This window comes from Chiloscyllium plagiosum, chromosome 10 (genome assembly GCF_004010195.1).
Source record: "Chiloscyllium plagiosum isolate BGI_BamShark_2017 chromosome 10, ASM401019v2, whole genome shotgun sequence".
NCBI lineage: Eukaryota > Metazoa > Chordata > Chondrichthyes > Orectolobiformes > Hemiscylliidae > Chiloscyllium > Chiloscyllium plagiosum.
The window spans coordinates 59,360,309-59,373,869 of NC_057719.1; the positions used below are offsets into that span (position 1 = coordinate 59,360,309).

Here is a 13,561-nt window from a genome sequence, read left to right on the forward strand (position 1 = left end):
ACCACACCTATACGAAAGGGAATGTAATGAGAGGCAAGTAGAATGAGGAAACTTTAAGGACATAATCAAGAAGCAGATGATCATTTAAGAGTGATACATAGGCCCCTAGTAGCAGCTCGGAACTGGGAAATTGCATAAAACAAAAACTACATAAGCATGTAACAAAGGCTCGTGGTTTTAATGAAGGGATTTAATTTCCATACAAATGAAGACAAGACTATCAATTTAAAAGGTAGTGAATCTGTTAAGTCTGTCTCAGATAGTTTCCTGCTACAATGTGTCCTACAGTCAGTCAACAAGGAGACATTCCAATTAGATTCAGCAATAAGCCATATTTAGTTAACAAATGCTATGTTAACGTGGATGCATGTTGTGTCAGCCATAGCTCATTAAGTACCATTGTGATTTCAGAGCCACAAATATTCTTCCACTGCACTGCAGTGTACTAATGTGAGAAAACAGTACAGTTTAAGATGCTGGCTTACAAATGAGATATTAAACGGTGGTCCATCCCACCCTCTCAGGTGGACATGAAAGAACCCAGAGTTCTAAAATATCCAAAGAAATAGGAAAATGGGCAATTGACATTTCCTACATTACAACACTGACTACGTTTCAGTACATCAAAGCACCATCAGCTATAGAGTGTTTTGAAATATGTGGTAATCGTGAAGACTGCTGTAAAAATACAGGTAGTTCTCCTAGAATCTCGTACTTGCATACCAGTGAAACCTTGCTTAATAGAAATAAAGGGGTCCATGGGAAAAGTGGGGTTGGGGCAGACCAGAAAGAAATATCACTCACTAATCGCCCAAAAATCACCTAAAAGCCTAACACAAGATATACCACTGCCTGAATGAAGGTTGAAATCATATTTATTAACGAGACAAAAGGAAATTTAACTGAGCACATTTTAAAAATGCTCTCTGTACAGTACTTCTCACAGAAAACTGTTCTGTCGGCAGTTGACATCAGTGCATGTGCAGAATAGCACAAAGAACAGCACTGACATCATGCATGCATAGAATAGCACAGAGACTTCGGTGTGGACAAGAACATCGGGGCATGCGCAAAATGATGGGCAGATTTCAGCGCGCACATCACAAAATGTGCAAACCGATCTCCACTGGAATCGCGCTATTGTCAACAGAGGTAAGTGTTCTCCAAAATACCATTGCCTAATTCTTCAGCCACGTTATAGCCAAATTGCACTCTTGAAATGTGTGCTATCCCAGAATACCTGTATCGGGACTTCCTTTTTGATTAGCAATCATAACATGAAGATTTTAATGTAATGTTTGAAAAGCTAAGACCTGAAATTTACATGAGACTGACTTTAATGGGATGAGACAAGAAAACAGCAAACTGTTAAATCAATTCATGGGTTAAATAAAATCCAACCAGTAGGAGGTGTACAAAGAAAAGATTCCAGTGTGATACAGACCATAACAAAACTACAGGACCAGATAAGTTCTATTGAAGGTTTTTTTTTAGGAAGTAGGTGTGAACAGTGCAAAAGCCTATATCACTTCCAAAGTTGCCAATTTTGGGACCTTTCCTGTGGATTAGAATACTCTTCATTTCACAATTTGTGGAAATAGGAGAACAAGGAACTCCAGACCAGCTACCCTAACATCGGGTTGTCAGGAAATTACTAGAGTCTATAATTAAAGCTATGTAACTGAAACACCTTAAAATTTTCCAACTAAAGATGGATTTGAAAAAGCAATGCTGTATCTGATGAATCTGAATTGATTTTGAGAAGAGTCAACTAAAATAGCAAAAATAAATGCAATATCATACAGGTTTACAAAAGCACTGGATAAGCATCCTCAGAAGAGACTGGCCAAATTCTAAGAGACAAGGTTAAGAAAATGAGCAGCTATTCGAATTCATAGGGTATGACTAATGGTGGCCCAAAAAGATGTGTATTGGGTCTTCAGCTATCACAACATGAATTATTGATGATGATAATAAAGTGGAAAGTCACATGACAAGATAAAATATCATTGTAAGGAATTTAGGCTGAAGCAGAAAACAACAAATATATTAATTAATTAAATGATTGACAAAACTGGGGCAAAAAGACTTAAATCTCAGAAAATGAGGTCTTCCAACCGTGAGTGAAAAAGAACAGAAGGAAGTAATTTCTAAATGGTACTAAGATAGAAACAGTGGAGGTTCAAAGAAACTGAGGAACCTTGAACAAAGATTATAAAATGTCATGAACTGGTACAGAAAATAAACAAAAATGTTCATGCCATATTGATTTTTATATCTACAGGAATAGAATACAAGGGCAAGATATATGCTCCCACTTTACAAAGTCCTAGTTAGACTACACTTCAACCAGGAGTGTATTTCTGGGTACAAAACCTTAAGCAGGACCTGTTTGCCTTGGGATGAGTACAGCATAGATCAAAATGTAGTTAGTCTTCCAATGGTAAAATTAAGAGAAGTGACAACCTAGAATTGTAATTGCAAGAATTCAAATGACTGACAAGTGATTTGATCCAAATTTTCAAGAAATTAAGGGAAATCAATATGCAGAAATTACAGCCACTGATCAGCAACTCTCAGACTAAAAATGGTCATAATATATAACATGGAGCCACATGTTTTCGGGGCCAGATAACAAAATGCTTTTACACACAAAAGATAACAGAAGCAATGCTAGATCACAGTTAATTCTAAATCTGAGATGAAGGGATAAATGGAGTTAGGGCAAAGATCATTCATGATTGGGTTTTATTGCAGAACAGGGTCAAAGGACTAAACAATGTACACCTGTTCCTATTCTCCAATACAGCAATTGAAATAGTAAATGACCACTGTTTTTAAGTAGTTAAAGATATTACGCCCATGATGGGTTAGATTCATGTCATAAATACTTCCAGTATATGTCTACTACACAGTATCTAGACATACTGCTGCAAACTACTATACTAACAACCATAATGACCAACTTACCTGATTTCTCTGATAGCAGAAATTACAAGCCCACAGTTTTGCTTTGTAATCTACTTGGCTAAAAACAAACAAAAGTCAAATTAGAGAGAAAAACTCAAAGACTTATTTTAGACTAGTGTAGAAACATGTGCCTTCCTCAATTTATCTTAGAGCACAGAAATAAAAAGCAATTATTCACATGGTACCAATTTTATCTATTTTTTTCTAAACATCTTAGTAGCCATCTTCATTTTTCTTTCCTTATGGTAATGACTTGGCTGGGTAATAGCTCTAAAAATAGGATCATAACAAAACTTTACCTTAATGTCAATTCTGCTGGTGTGAGCTAAAACGGCGTGCCAGAAAACGCATTTACCCCGAGAGTCATCAAGTAACATCCATGAAATCAAAGGTCCAACTCAAGTTTTCCAATTGGGACCAATTTTCATCTCCAAGCACTTGCAAGGCTTAGAGGACGAGCATTGCACCTATCTGGATTTTGCGGATCAGTGCCTCACCCAGGTATCCATTTATTCCACATATTGTAACAAGTTTACCAGGAGCCATGTTAAGGTGCACTGTTTTTCATGCACTCATGAGATATCCATTGGCTTTGCCAACATTTATTGTCCATCTTAATTTCCCTTGAGAAATTATTATGATTCACTCGTCTTTCAGATCCAAGCTGCTAGAAAGTATGGTCCAGGTTTTGGCACCAAATATGAATTATAATTATAAGTAATTAGACTCTAGCTATAGGTAAAGAGTTATAAATTGTGAATATATAATATTAATTAAAACTCCCCCTTACACACACACACACACACACACAAATGAGCAGACAGAGTAAAATAGATTATAGGCAGAGGGAAAAAAATTGGAAAAACAGTTCAGTAGTCTTTGTTCACAGGTACCATCATTGAAATGACCCTAATAATCTTCTGCTGACCAGCACTTTGCTTCAGTTGTCTTTCGCCAGGTACTTCCAAGGAGCAGCGCTCAAAAAGCTCGTACTTCCTAATAAACTTGTTGGACTATAACCTGATGTTGTGTCATTTTTAACTGTTTAGTGAGGCAAAAAAGATGGCTGGTTCTCTTGTAAAAAAATTGTCATATCAGCTAAAATCCACAGCATACATAAACTGATGCAGCAAAGATCAATGGTTCTCTTCAGGTTTAGTGAGTTTTGACTGCTAAGAATAGGGAGACTGCTCTTGAGCTGGGGAAAGGTTGAACACTTCTGTCACTAATTTGTTCCCAGCTCCAAACTGTTCAGCTAACTGAAAACCAATCACACAGTTGTTGACAAGCAGAAAAGTCTCCATCAGCATTACATGGTCACTCGTCCATAGACCAATGAAATTCTCATTGCCAGCAAAAGCTGCACCAGTACACCCCTTTGACTCCAAACATCTGCAATCTTAATTTCATTTACTAAATGTCCAAATTATTGTTTACACAATGTTTGGCATAGGTGCCAGGTTACATACTTTCAAAACTAGAACCACCCTTTTAAATACCGGTTGTTAAGAATGTTCTTTCTTATTCAATCGCCAGGTTTAAAAACACAAGATAAAAAGGCACAGTCCTTATAAAGGTGGTGGTGAACTGTATTCCACTGACACTGAAGGAATGGTGATACATTTACAAGTCAGGACATTAAGTCGATTGGAGATGAACTTGCAGCTGATAACGTTCTTATGCATCTGCCACCCTTGTCTTTCTAGGTGGTAGCTGTCATGGATTCAGAAGTTGCTGTTTCAGGAGATAAATTTCTGCTGTGCAACTGAAAGTACAGTAGTGTACAAATGCACTAAGCGTTTGGTGGAAATGGTCATTGCCTGGCACATATGATATATTATTTGTCATTTGTCAGCACAAGCCTTGATATTGCCCAGACTGCTTGGGTATCCAAGGACCTTGGGCTCAACAATGTGAAGTCCTCATTGAACTTCCTCACTACTGCCTTTATGATGGTGGAGAGTTCATTGATGAAGCAGTTGAAGATGATTTGGCCTTGGGACATTACTTTGAGGAACTCCTGTAGTGATGTTCTGGAGCGAAGATCACTGAAGATCAACAAGTTAAAAGATTAATCCCTGGTGCTCAGTTCCGACTCCAATCAGCTGAGAAATTTCCACCTAATTCCTACTAAATTTTGCTTGACTCATTTTTGTCACTTGGTCAAATTCAGCCTTGATATCAAGGGCAATTATTCTCATCTCTCCTTTTGTTAATAGCAATAGCCAATTATTATATCATAAGCGTACGCAGCACATGTATTTACAAAAACCTTATGCTCAAAATATACATATTCAAAATGTCTACTTGTCTTTCTTTTCAGTAGTATCTCCAGAATTTGCAATTTTTTCCAGCTCATTTTTGTGTGAATTGCAAGGATGTTTAAATATATTTTACATTTTAAGTAGTACATTCCAATTTTTTGCATCAAAATGAAATCTGTAAAGACCTTAGAGAAAGTTATTCATGCTGTACTGAGAGGTATTAACTGGTCAATTCAAATATTTGAATCTCTAATACTGACTTACCATAATGGATTCAAAACTGCACGGCAGGTTGCCCTACTGCAAAGCACAGGTTCATACTGAATTGGAGGTAAGTCAGGTCGCTCTTTTAATGGTGTAAACAAGGTACCCAGAGGAACAACCATTCGGGTTGCCTCCAAACGACTTGATGGCCAAACATTCCAGCTCAGCCGAATCCCATCCCGATCTTCATTCTGCTGGATGAACTCCATAAAAGTTGCCATTGTAACTTCACAATCTTAAGTCTGTGAAAGAAAATAATCTTATTTTTAAAAAGGTATCAAAATTAAGTTATTGGTATAAATATTCTGACTTGAAGAAAGACAAGCTTGAAAGCACTATCGTTCTGTGAAACTTTATGAAGATTTAAATTACAAAATGCAAATTCTAATGGTAGCTTCTTTCTCCGGCGACATTTTAACTCATACTACTTAACTACTGAATAAGAGTTAAGCTAAGCAGCAAGAGCTCAATCTTCAGCAATAAGACGGAAATGGTAGTTATGTGAAGCCAGGAAAGTGTTCAGTCTTGAAACAACATCAGGCAAGAGCTTTGCTTACCCTGAAGCTCAGATTTGTGATCACGTAAAATTATTTGCTCACATCTTAGGAGTTGAGTGCCAGTAGGAGTTCAGACGTATATGCTCTACATTTTTTCATGTAGATACAAAGGATTGAAAAATACCTTCAATGAATATGTGGAACATGTACTGTGGTTATCATGGATTTTCCGTGTGCCCAGGGATAGAAAACGCCCATTAAATGGAACAAATTGGTCAGGTAAAATATGTGACACAGTAAATGATTTAAAAAGATGTAAAATAAGCTTCTTGTTCCTATGGTCCATTTTACACAATTACAAAGTCAAGACCAATGTTTCATGTTCTGAAAATGGAATCAAGACAGGATCTCTGTGATTGAGCAACAATAGGCCAAATACTACAGCATATGATGAGGGTTTTCTGATGGCACATTCCAGAATGTAGTCACCCGATGGTTCACAACAAAGAAATACCATGAGGAAACATGTGAGTGACTATTCACAGGTTTGGAGACCTCCGAGTAACTCGGACCACACAAAGGACACCTTGTATTGAACAAACATGGAGGTACACGGTGGTTAATTGTTTATGAATTTATTTTGTTGAATGTTGATGGTGAGCACTAACTAGGAGTTCCCTTCAGCTTCTATAAAAAGGTATATACCGGAACTGGAGTCTGAGTTTAGGAAATGTATATTTGTACTGTGCATCTCTGCAAACAAATGCTTCTAAAAATGCAAAAACTGACAGCTGCCCCATCCTAAACACCAGGATTTATGAAGTATAGCAAAAGGAGTATTACTAAGGGCCAGTCTCTTCTGAGTCAAGTGGCTAATTGATGGTAAGGGCAAGAGGGAGAACAGGAGAGTGGTAAATAGTGTTCCAAAGTCAGTGGTATAGATGGCCTTTAATCTAATTGTTTCCTCGCAGTTAGAATAATAAATTGATTTCTGGATTTGAGGGTGAAATGTGGCATTGGCAAGAAGAAACGTTTTACTGAAATGAAGTGGCACTAATGTCCTTGCAGGGGCCATGAACACGTTGAGAAAACTGTGAAGGAGGATTAAGACGAATAAAGCAGAGAAGTGCTAAAACACTGAGTGTGGGTTAAAATTAATGAAGTTATGAGGATAAAAGCACAGCACCTAACAGTTATAGTGAGGTAACACCAGGGAAAATCTGATGCAACTAATCCATAATACAGTTGGTTGTGCTATAACGCAGTAGTTCCATTCTCATGCAATGCTGCGTTATAAGAAAATTGCATAATAGCAGCACCATTTAAACTAACAGGGCCAGAATCCCATTATAACCAATACACGCTTCAAAAGTTCAGGCTTCAGAAAGAGTGTTCTCAATTTGAGAAGTGCATTTTAGCAAATTCACATTAATGAAATGTGCATTATAGCAGGATGACCAGTACTTGAACGATACTTCAAAATTTTACAGCTCATTACAGATAGTTTCACCAACATGCAGCATACTGTTATGCACCTTGAAATAACTTTAAAAATACACAGTCCAAACTGTGAAAGAATTGGAGGTACAAAGCAATTAAACATTCTACTTAACATCAGTACGTATCGACAAGCATAGTGCACGAGGGCATCTGGAGTCAATAGTCCGGTTTTAGCCCTATCCCGAGAAAAGATTTGATCTTAAATTCTCTCAGGAGAAATGATATAATTGATATAGAATTTTAGCAAACGTTCCAAATGTTCCCGCCTCAGGTGACTGACTGTGTGGAGTTTGCACATTCTCCCCGTGTCTGCGTGGGTTTCCTCTGGGTGCTCCGGTTTCCTCCCACAGTCCAAAGATGTGCAGGTCAGGTGAATTGGCCATGCTAAATTGCCTGTAGTGATAAGTAAGGGGTAAATGTAGGGGTATGGGTGGGTTGCGCTTCGGCGGGTCGGTGTGGACTTGTTGGGCCAAAGGGCCTGTTTCCACACTGTAAAGTAATCTAATCTAATAATCAAAAATATAGCATCCAATTTACAAATATGCGTAAATCACATTCTGAAAGTATAAAATTATTGAAAACAATCAAAAAGTTGGTTTTTATTCATTTTTCCAGTAACATTCTTTCCATTTAGACTAACGCATGTAAAGTTACCAAAACATTGTAGATTTTTGAGTCTATCCAAGGAGCTGAATAACACTTTACTATCAATTTAAGTTGTTGGTTGAATTGGCTTTAAATGAACTCAGACTTTGTTACCAGTCACAAGAAATTAAAGATATTAGAAATTCATTCAACGTTTTACATGGGGTGAATGAGATAATCAGATAATGGACAAAATTATTTTTGGATTCTGTTCAGACTATAAAGTGAACGATCTACTGGTTTCAAATCAACCAATCAAAATTATGGACAGGCATCAACCACATTCTAGGCCTAATGATCTGGATGAAGGGACTGGGGGCATTCTAGCGAAGTTTGCCGACGATGCAAAGTTAGGTGGACAGGCAGGTAGTACTGAGGAAGTGGAGAGGCTACAGAAGGATCTAGACAGTTTGGAGGAGTGGTCCAGGAAATGGTTGATGGAATTCAATGTGAGCACATGCGAGGTCTTGCACTTTGGGAAAAAGAATAGAAGCATGGATTACTTTCTAAATGGTGAGAAAATTCGTAAAGCAAAAGTACAGAGGGATCTGGGAGTGCTAGTTGAGGATTCTCTAAAGGTAAACATGCAGGTTGAGTCCGTGGTTAAGAAAGCGAATGCAATGTTGTCAATTATCTCAAGGGGGTTGGAATATAAAAGCACTGTTGTGCTACTGAGACTTTATAATGTACTGTGCCCAAATTACATATGTTTGGTTCAAGGTATCATCATAGTACACATTATATCAAAGGTTTATTTCATTAAACCAACATTGTGGGCACAATGTGCATTTTAAATTTATGATACGTATCCGTGTATATGTTCAATGAATACAGATGAGTTTATTCTGCACATTGTTATTTTTGTAGTATTCACATCAAAGGCAGAAATTGATAAATTCTTGATGTCACAAGGAATTAAGGGCTACGGGGAGAATGCGGGTAAGTGGAGTTGAAATGCCCATCAGCCATGATTGAATGGCGGAGTGGACTCGATGGGCCGAATGGCCTTACTTCCGCTCCTATGTCTTATCGTCTAAATGAGGACTGCAGATGCTGGAGATTAGAGTCAAGATGAAAGTTGTGCTAGAAAAGCACAGCCGGTCGGACAGCATCCGAGGAGCAGGAAAATCGACATTTCGGGCAGGCGGCCTTCATCAGGAATGAGGCTGGAAGCCTCGTGGGTGGAGAAATAAATGGGAGGGGGTGGAGCTACAGAGAAGGTAGTTGAGACTGCAATAGGTGGATGGAGGAAGGGGTAAAGGTGATAGTCGGAGAGGAGGGTGGAGTGGATAGGTGGGAAGGAAGATTGACATGTGGGACAGGTCATGAGGATGATGCTGAGCTGGAAGGTTAGAACTGGGGTAAGGTTGTGGGGGAAGGGAAATGAGGAAACTAAAGTCCACATTGATGCCCTGTTAAAGAGTCCCGAGAAGGAAGATGAGGCGTTCTTCCTCCAGGCATCACGTGGTGAGGGAGTGACAGTGTTGGAGGAGTTTGTAGATGGCAGAAATGTCGCCGGATGATGTGATTTATGCGGAAGTTGGTGGGGTAGAAGGTGAGGACCGGGGGGGTGTTCTGTCCTTGTTGCGGTTGGAGGGGTAGGGTTTGAGGGTGGAGGTGTGGGGGTTGGATGAGATGCGTTAGAGGGCATCTTCAACCACATGGGAGGAGAAATTATGGTCTTTAAAGAAGGAGGCCATCTGGTGTGTTCTGTAGTAGAACTGGTTCCTCTTGAGAGCAGATGCAGCGGAGGCAGAGGAATTGGGAATACGGGATAGCATTTTTGCAGGAAGGTGTAATCCAGGTAGCTGTGGGAGTCGGTGGGTTTGTAAAAAAATGCCAATGTTTAGTTGGTCGTCATTGATGGAGATGGAGAGGTCCAGGAAGGGGAGGGAGGTGTCAGAAATGGTCCAGGTGAATTTAAGGTCGGGGTGGAACATGTTGGTGAAATTGATTAACTGCTCAACATCCTCGTGGGAGCATGAGGTGTCACCGATGCAGTCATCAATGTAGTGAAGGAAAAGGTGGGGAGTAGTGCCAGTGTAACTACGGATGATGGGCCTCCTCCACCACCACTCCCTCACCACCTGACACGTGGAGGAAGAACGCCTCATCTTCCGCCTTGGAACCTTTCAACCCCAGGACATCAATGTGGACTTCACCAGTTTCCTCATTTCCCCTCCCCGCCCTTACCAGAGTTCGAAACTTGCAGCTCAGCACTGTCCTCATGACCTGTCCCACCTGTTAATCTTCCTTCCCACCTATCCACTCCACCCTCCTCTCCGACCTATCACCTTTATCCCTTCCTCCATCCACCTATTGCACTCTCAACTACCTTCTCCCTACCCCCAACCCCTCCCAATTATCTCTCCACCCCCAAGGCTTCCATTCCTAATGAAGGGCTCCTGCCTGAAACGTCGATTTTCCTGCTCCTCGGATGCTGCCTGTTGCGCTGTGCTTTTCCAGCACCACTCTAATCAACCACACTCTACCAACAGAACTTTGAAGAATTGTAAATTTGCATCTTAAGTAACACAGCATTCTCAAAATCAAAGTGAAAACTTCACTGATCGGCCTCATCTGTAGTTGTATTGGGATCAAAATGGGGTAAAGAATTCTTTATACTATGCTGTAGAGCAGACAAATTGATGCATATTCCCCATTGGACCAGAAAAGCAGAGATTAAAGAGTGTTTACCAGTTTGAACAAATGCATTGTCTTCATTCCAGAGGCTGGTTGCAAAATATCATCACAATAAATGCATAAGTATTATTAATGTGATGGAAGAACATTATCATGCAACCTTTAAAATGGAGCTAGTCACTTAAAATGCAATGTAAAAGTTAATAGAAAACTTGTATACATATTGATCAGTACTTTATAGATGTTCATGCGTTGTCCCAAAGTAATTCATGTGAAACTAATTCATTTGAAGTACAGTGAATTAAATGGCAGTTTGCAGTAATGAATTTGTGATCTGTAGATTCTCTAAAACACCGAGCAGCTAGTTCACTTCCTTATGGTATTGATTGGGTAACAATATTGTTCTGAACACCATAGAAGCTCCCCATTCTTCACATCCTAGAATCTTTGAAGAAGCAGCTGTGCCCTGGATTAATAGGAATGTTTTATGGTTTCAAACATTTCATGAAAACTTTTGCCCATCCTGCTAACTCATGTCTCTCTATGAGCTATCATAATGTTGACTGCAGTTTGCCACTGTAATTCAGTATTTTTAAATCAACTGTCTCAGATATGTAAATGACACACCAAGTGGTGGGTGAGATTTGAACAGAGACCTTCTTGCACTTCACTTATCAGCAGCTTAGAACATTCTTAAATACACAAATGAGAGCTTAGATGCAACAAAGAACAGCCTAACAACAGATGCCTTTTTTACCATTTTAATCAGAACAATTCCGATATCACTCTCAGCATGTTTGTGTCTTTATGGTTATAAAGAAACTCCTAGCCTACAAAGGTGGCTGAGATTACAGTAAACTTTGTTCTCCATAGTATTTCGCAGTCTTATTAAATCATAAAGGGGCTGGATAATCTACAAAGCTTCAAATACAATACAGAATATTCATCTATGTACTGCAAAAATATTCAGCACATTTGTACACAGTGCATATGAGGTTATATCACTTTCAACGTGAAAATTTAACTTCAATTTGAACTTTCAATTTAACTTAAAATTTGACATGTACATTGAAAAATTTACAATCACTCAGCCAGTATTTATCTCACAGTAAACCACCTGTGACCGTGACTTCCAGAGCATAGATTACATCTTATGGGGAACACAGCTCCTGGCTGAAAACAGGTACATTTGCTGATGGTTTATTTGAGGTTTTCCTCAAACACTAAAGCATTTTCAATTTGAAGTGGCAAACTTTATCAGTTACTTGAACTGCTCTCCAGCTTCAACTCAAAATAGCCCTTAAGTAGCAAAATACTGTGGAACTTTGGAAAAACAGAACACTGGAGGGAAACTCCAGATGCTAGCAACCAGACCTGCTGAGCTTTTCCACCATTCTGTGCTTATTTCAAAATAACCTTCATTGTCTATAATGCTTTTATACGACAAACTCTGGGTCTCTCACTAATCTCTCCTTTTACCTGACACAGACCTATGTACTGTTCAACTATGACAAATAGGTTGCCAAAATACTACACAGGATTGTCATGAATGTCTTAATTTCTTGTAGGAAAAAGTAGTGCAAAATCAAAGAGTAACCAGTGAAGTTCAAACTTGTTTCAACACCCTCTTCAAGTCAAAGGAAGAAATGTTAGGCATGTGGGCAGTAGTAGTGTTAAGGCCATGGTGATTGGTAAAAGTTGGAGGAGACATGGTGCAGTTTCTTCACACTTTGATGAAACTGAAATGGTCATGAACTGTGGCGAACAGAGGAAGTTCAGGATTGTATAAGATTCAAGGAAATAGCAGCCTGAGGACTGGAAGGTTGTTTCAATACAAAGGAGGACTAAGACACTGATAAAGAAAGTGGGAACACAATTTAATGCAACTGAGGGAAAAAAGACAAAAATTTACTTTAAAAAGTAGTGAAAAAAGGATGAGGTGTGCTTGTTAATAAGTAATTGAAGGCTAATATAAACAAACAGCAAGCCATCAGGAAGGCTAATGGAGTGTCAGCCTACATTTCAAGAGGATCTGAGAACAGGAATAGTCTACAGGCCTAGTTAAGCTGTACTTGGAGGAGAAGGTGCAATTTTGGTTGCTTATCTCAGGAAAGAGATCATGCAGTGAAAGTTCACCAGTCCTCCTTTCAGATGGCAGGACTGTCGTATGGACATAAACTGGGCAAACTGGACCTATGTTCAGTAGAGTTTTATAGAATGACAGGTGATCTCAGTGAAACTTAGAAGATACTAAGGGATAGACAGAATAGATGCAGATAACATGTTCTCTCTGTTTAGAGAATTTAGAACAAGGGGGCATATAGTTTAAAAATAAGGGAGAAGAAATATTTTTTCTCAGAGGGTTGTGAACCTTTGGAATTCTTTATTCTTTGGAGGCTTAGTCTTTGAACATGTTTAAGGTAGATTATCAATGGTGTACAGTGTTATTTGGATGGAATGGCGAAAAGGAATCGAACTGTTTCATCATCCATACTGATTGGTGGGTAAAGCTCAATGGGTTGAATAGCCTACTCATGTTCCTATGCATAAAATAATTTAAAATAATAGTAGCAGGGAGATAAGAAAGGAACTGACAGCAAGAACAATAATTGCACAAAGGATAAAAGAGAAAACAGGAAAGTTACATGCAATTTAGAACAAGCAGTAGGGAGATAAAAATATCAAGGTCTGCAGAGCAGAAATTTGAGTTAGAAATGCACAAACAGCTGTGATTAAAATTGATGAAATACACGCAAAGATTTCATTGGTAAACAATAT

At 38.9% G+C, this 13,561-nt stretch overlaps 1 protein-coding gene across 2 annotated transcripts in view; it reads right to left on the reverse strand.

Moving 5' to 3' along the window:
• Positions 1-13,561, reverse strand: part of sec23a (Sec23 homolog A, coat complex II component) — a 91,574-nt gene that overhangs the window by 75,308 nt on the left and 2,705 nt on the right. For both annotated transcript variants that reach the window (XM_043697863.1, XM_043697864.1), the window contains exons 2-3: positions 5,499-5,740; positions 2,971-3,028 (exon numbers count right to left, since the gene is read on the reverse strand). In XM_043697863.1, the coding sequence (XP_043553798.1) occupies positions 2,971-3,028; positions 5,499-5,719 (279 nt within the window). In that variant the 5' untranslated portion in view covers positions 5,720-5,740. The remainder of the gene's footprint in view (positions 1-2,970; positions 3,029-5,498; positions 5,741-13,561) is intronic.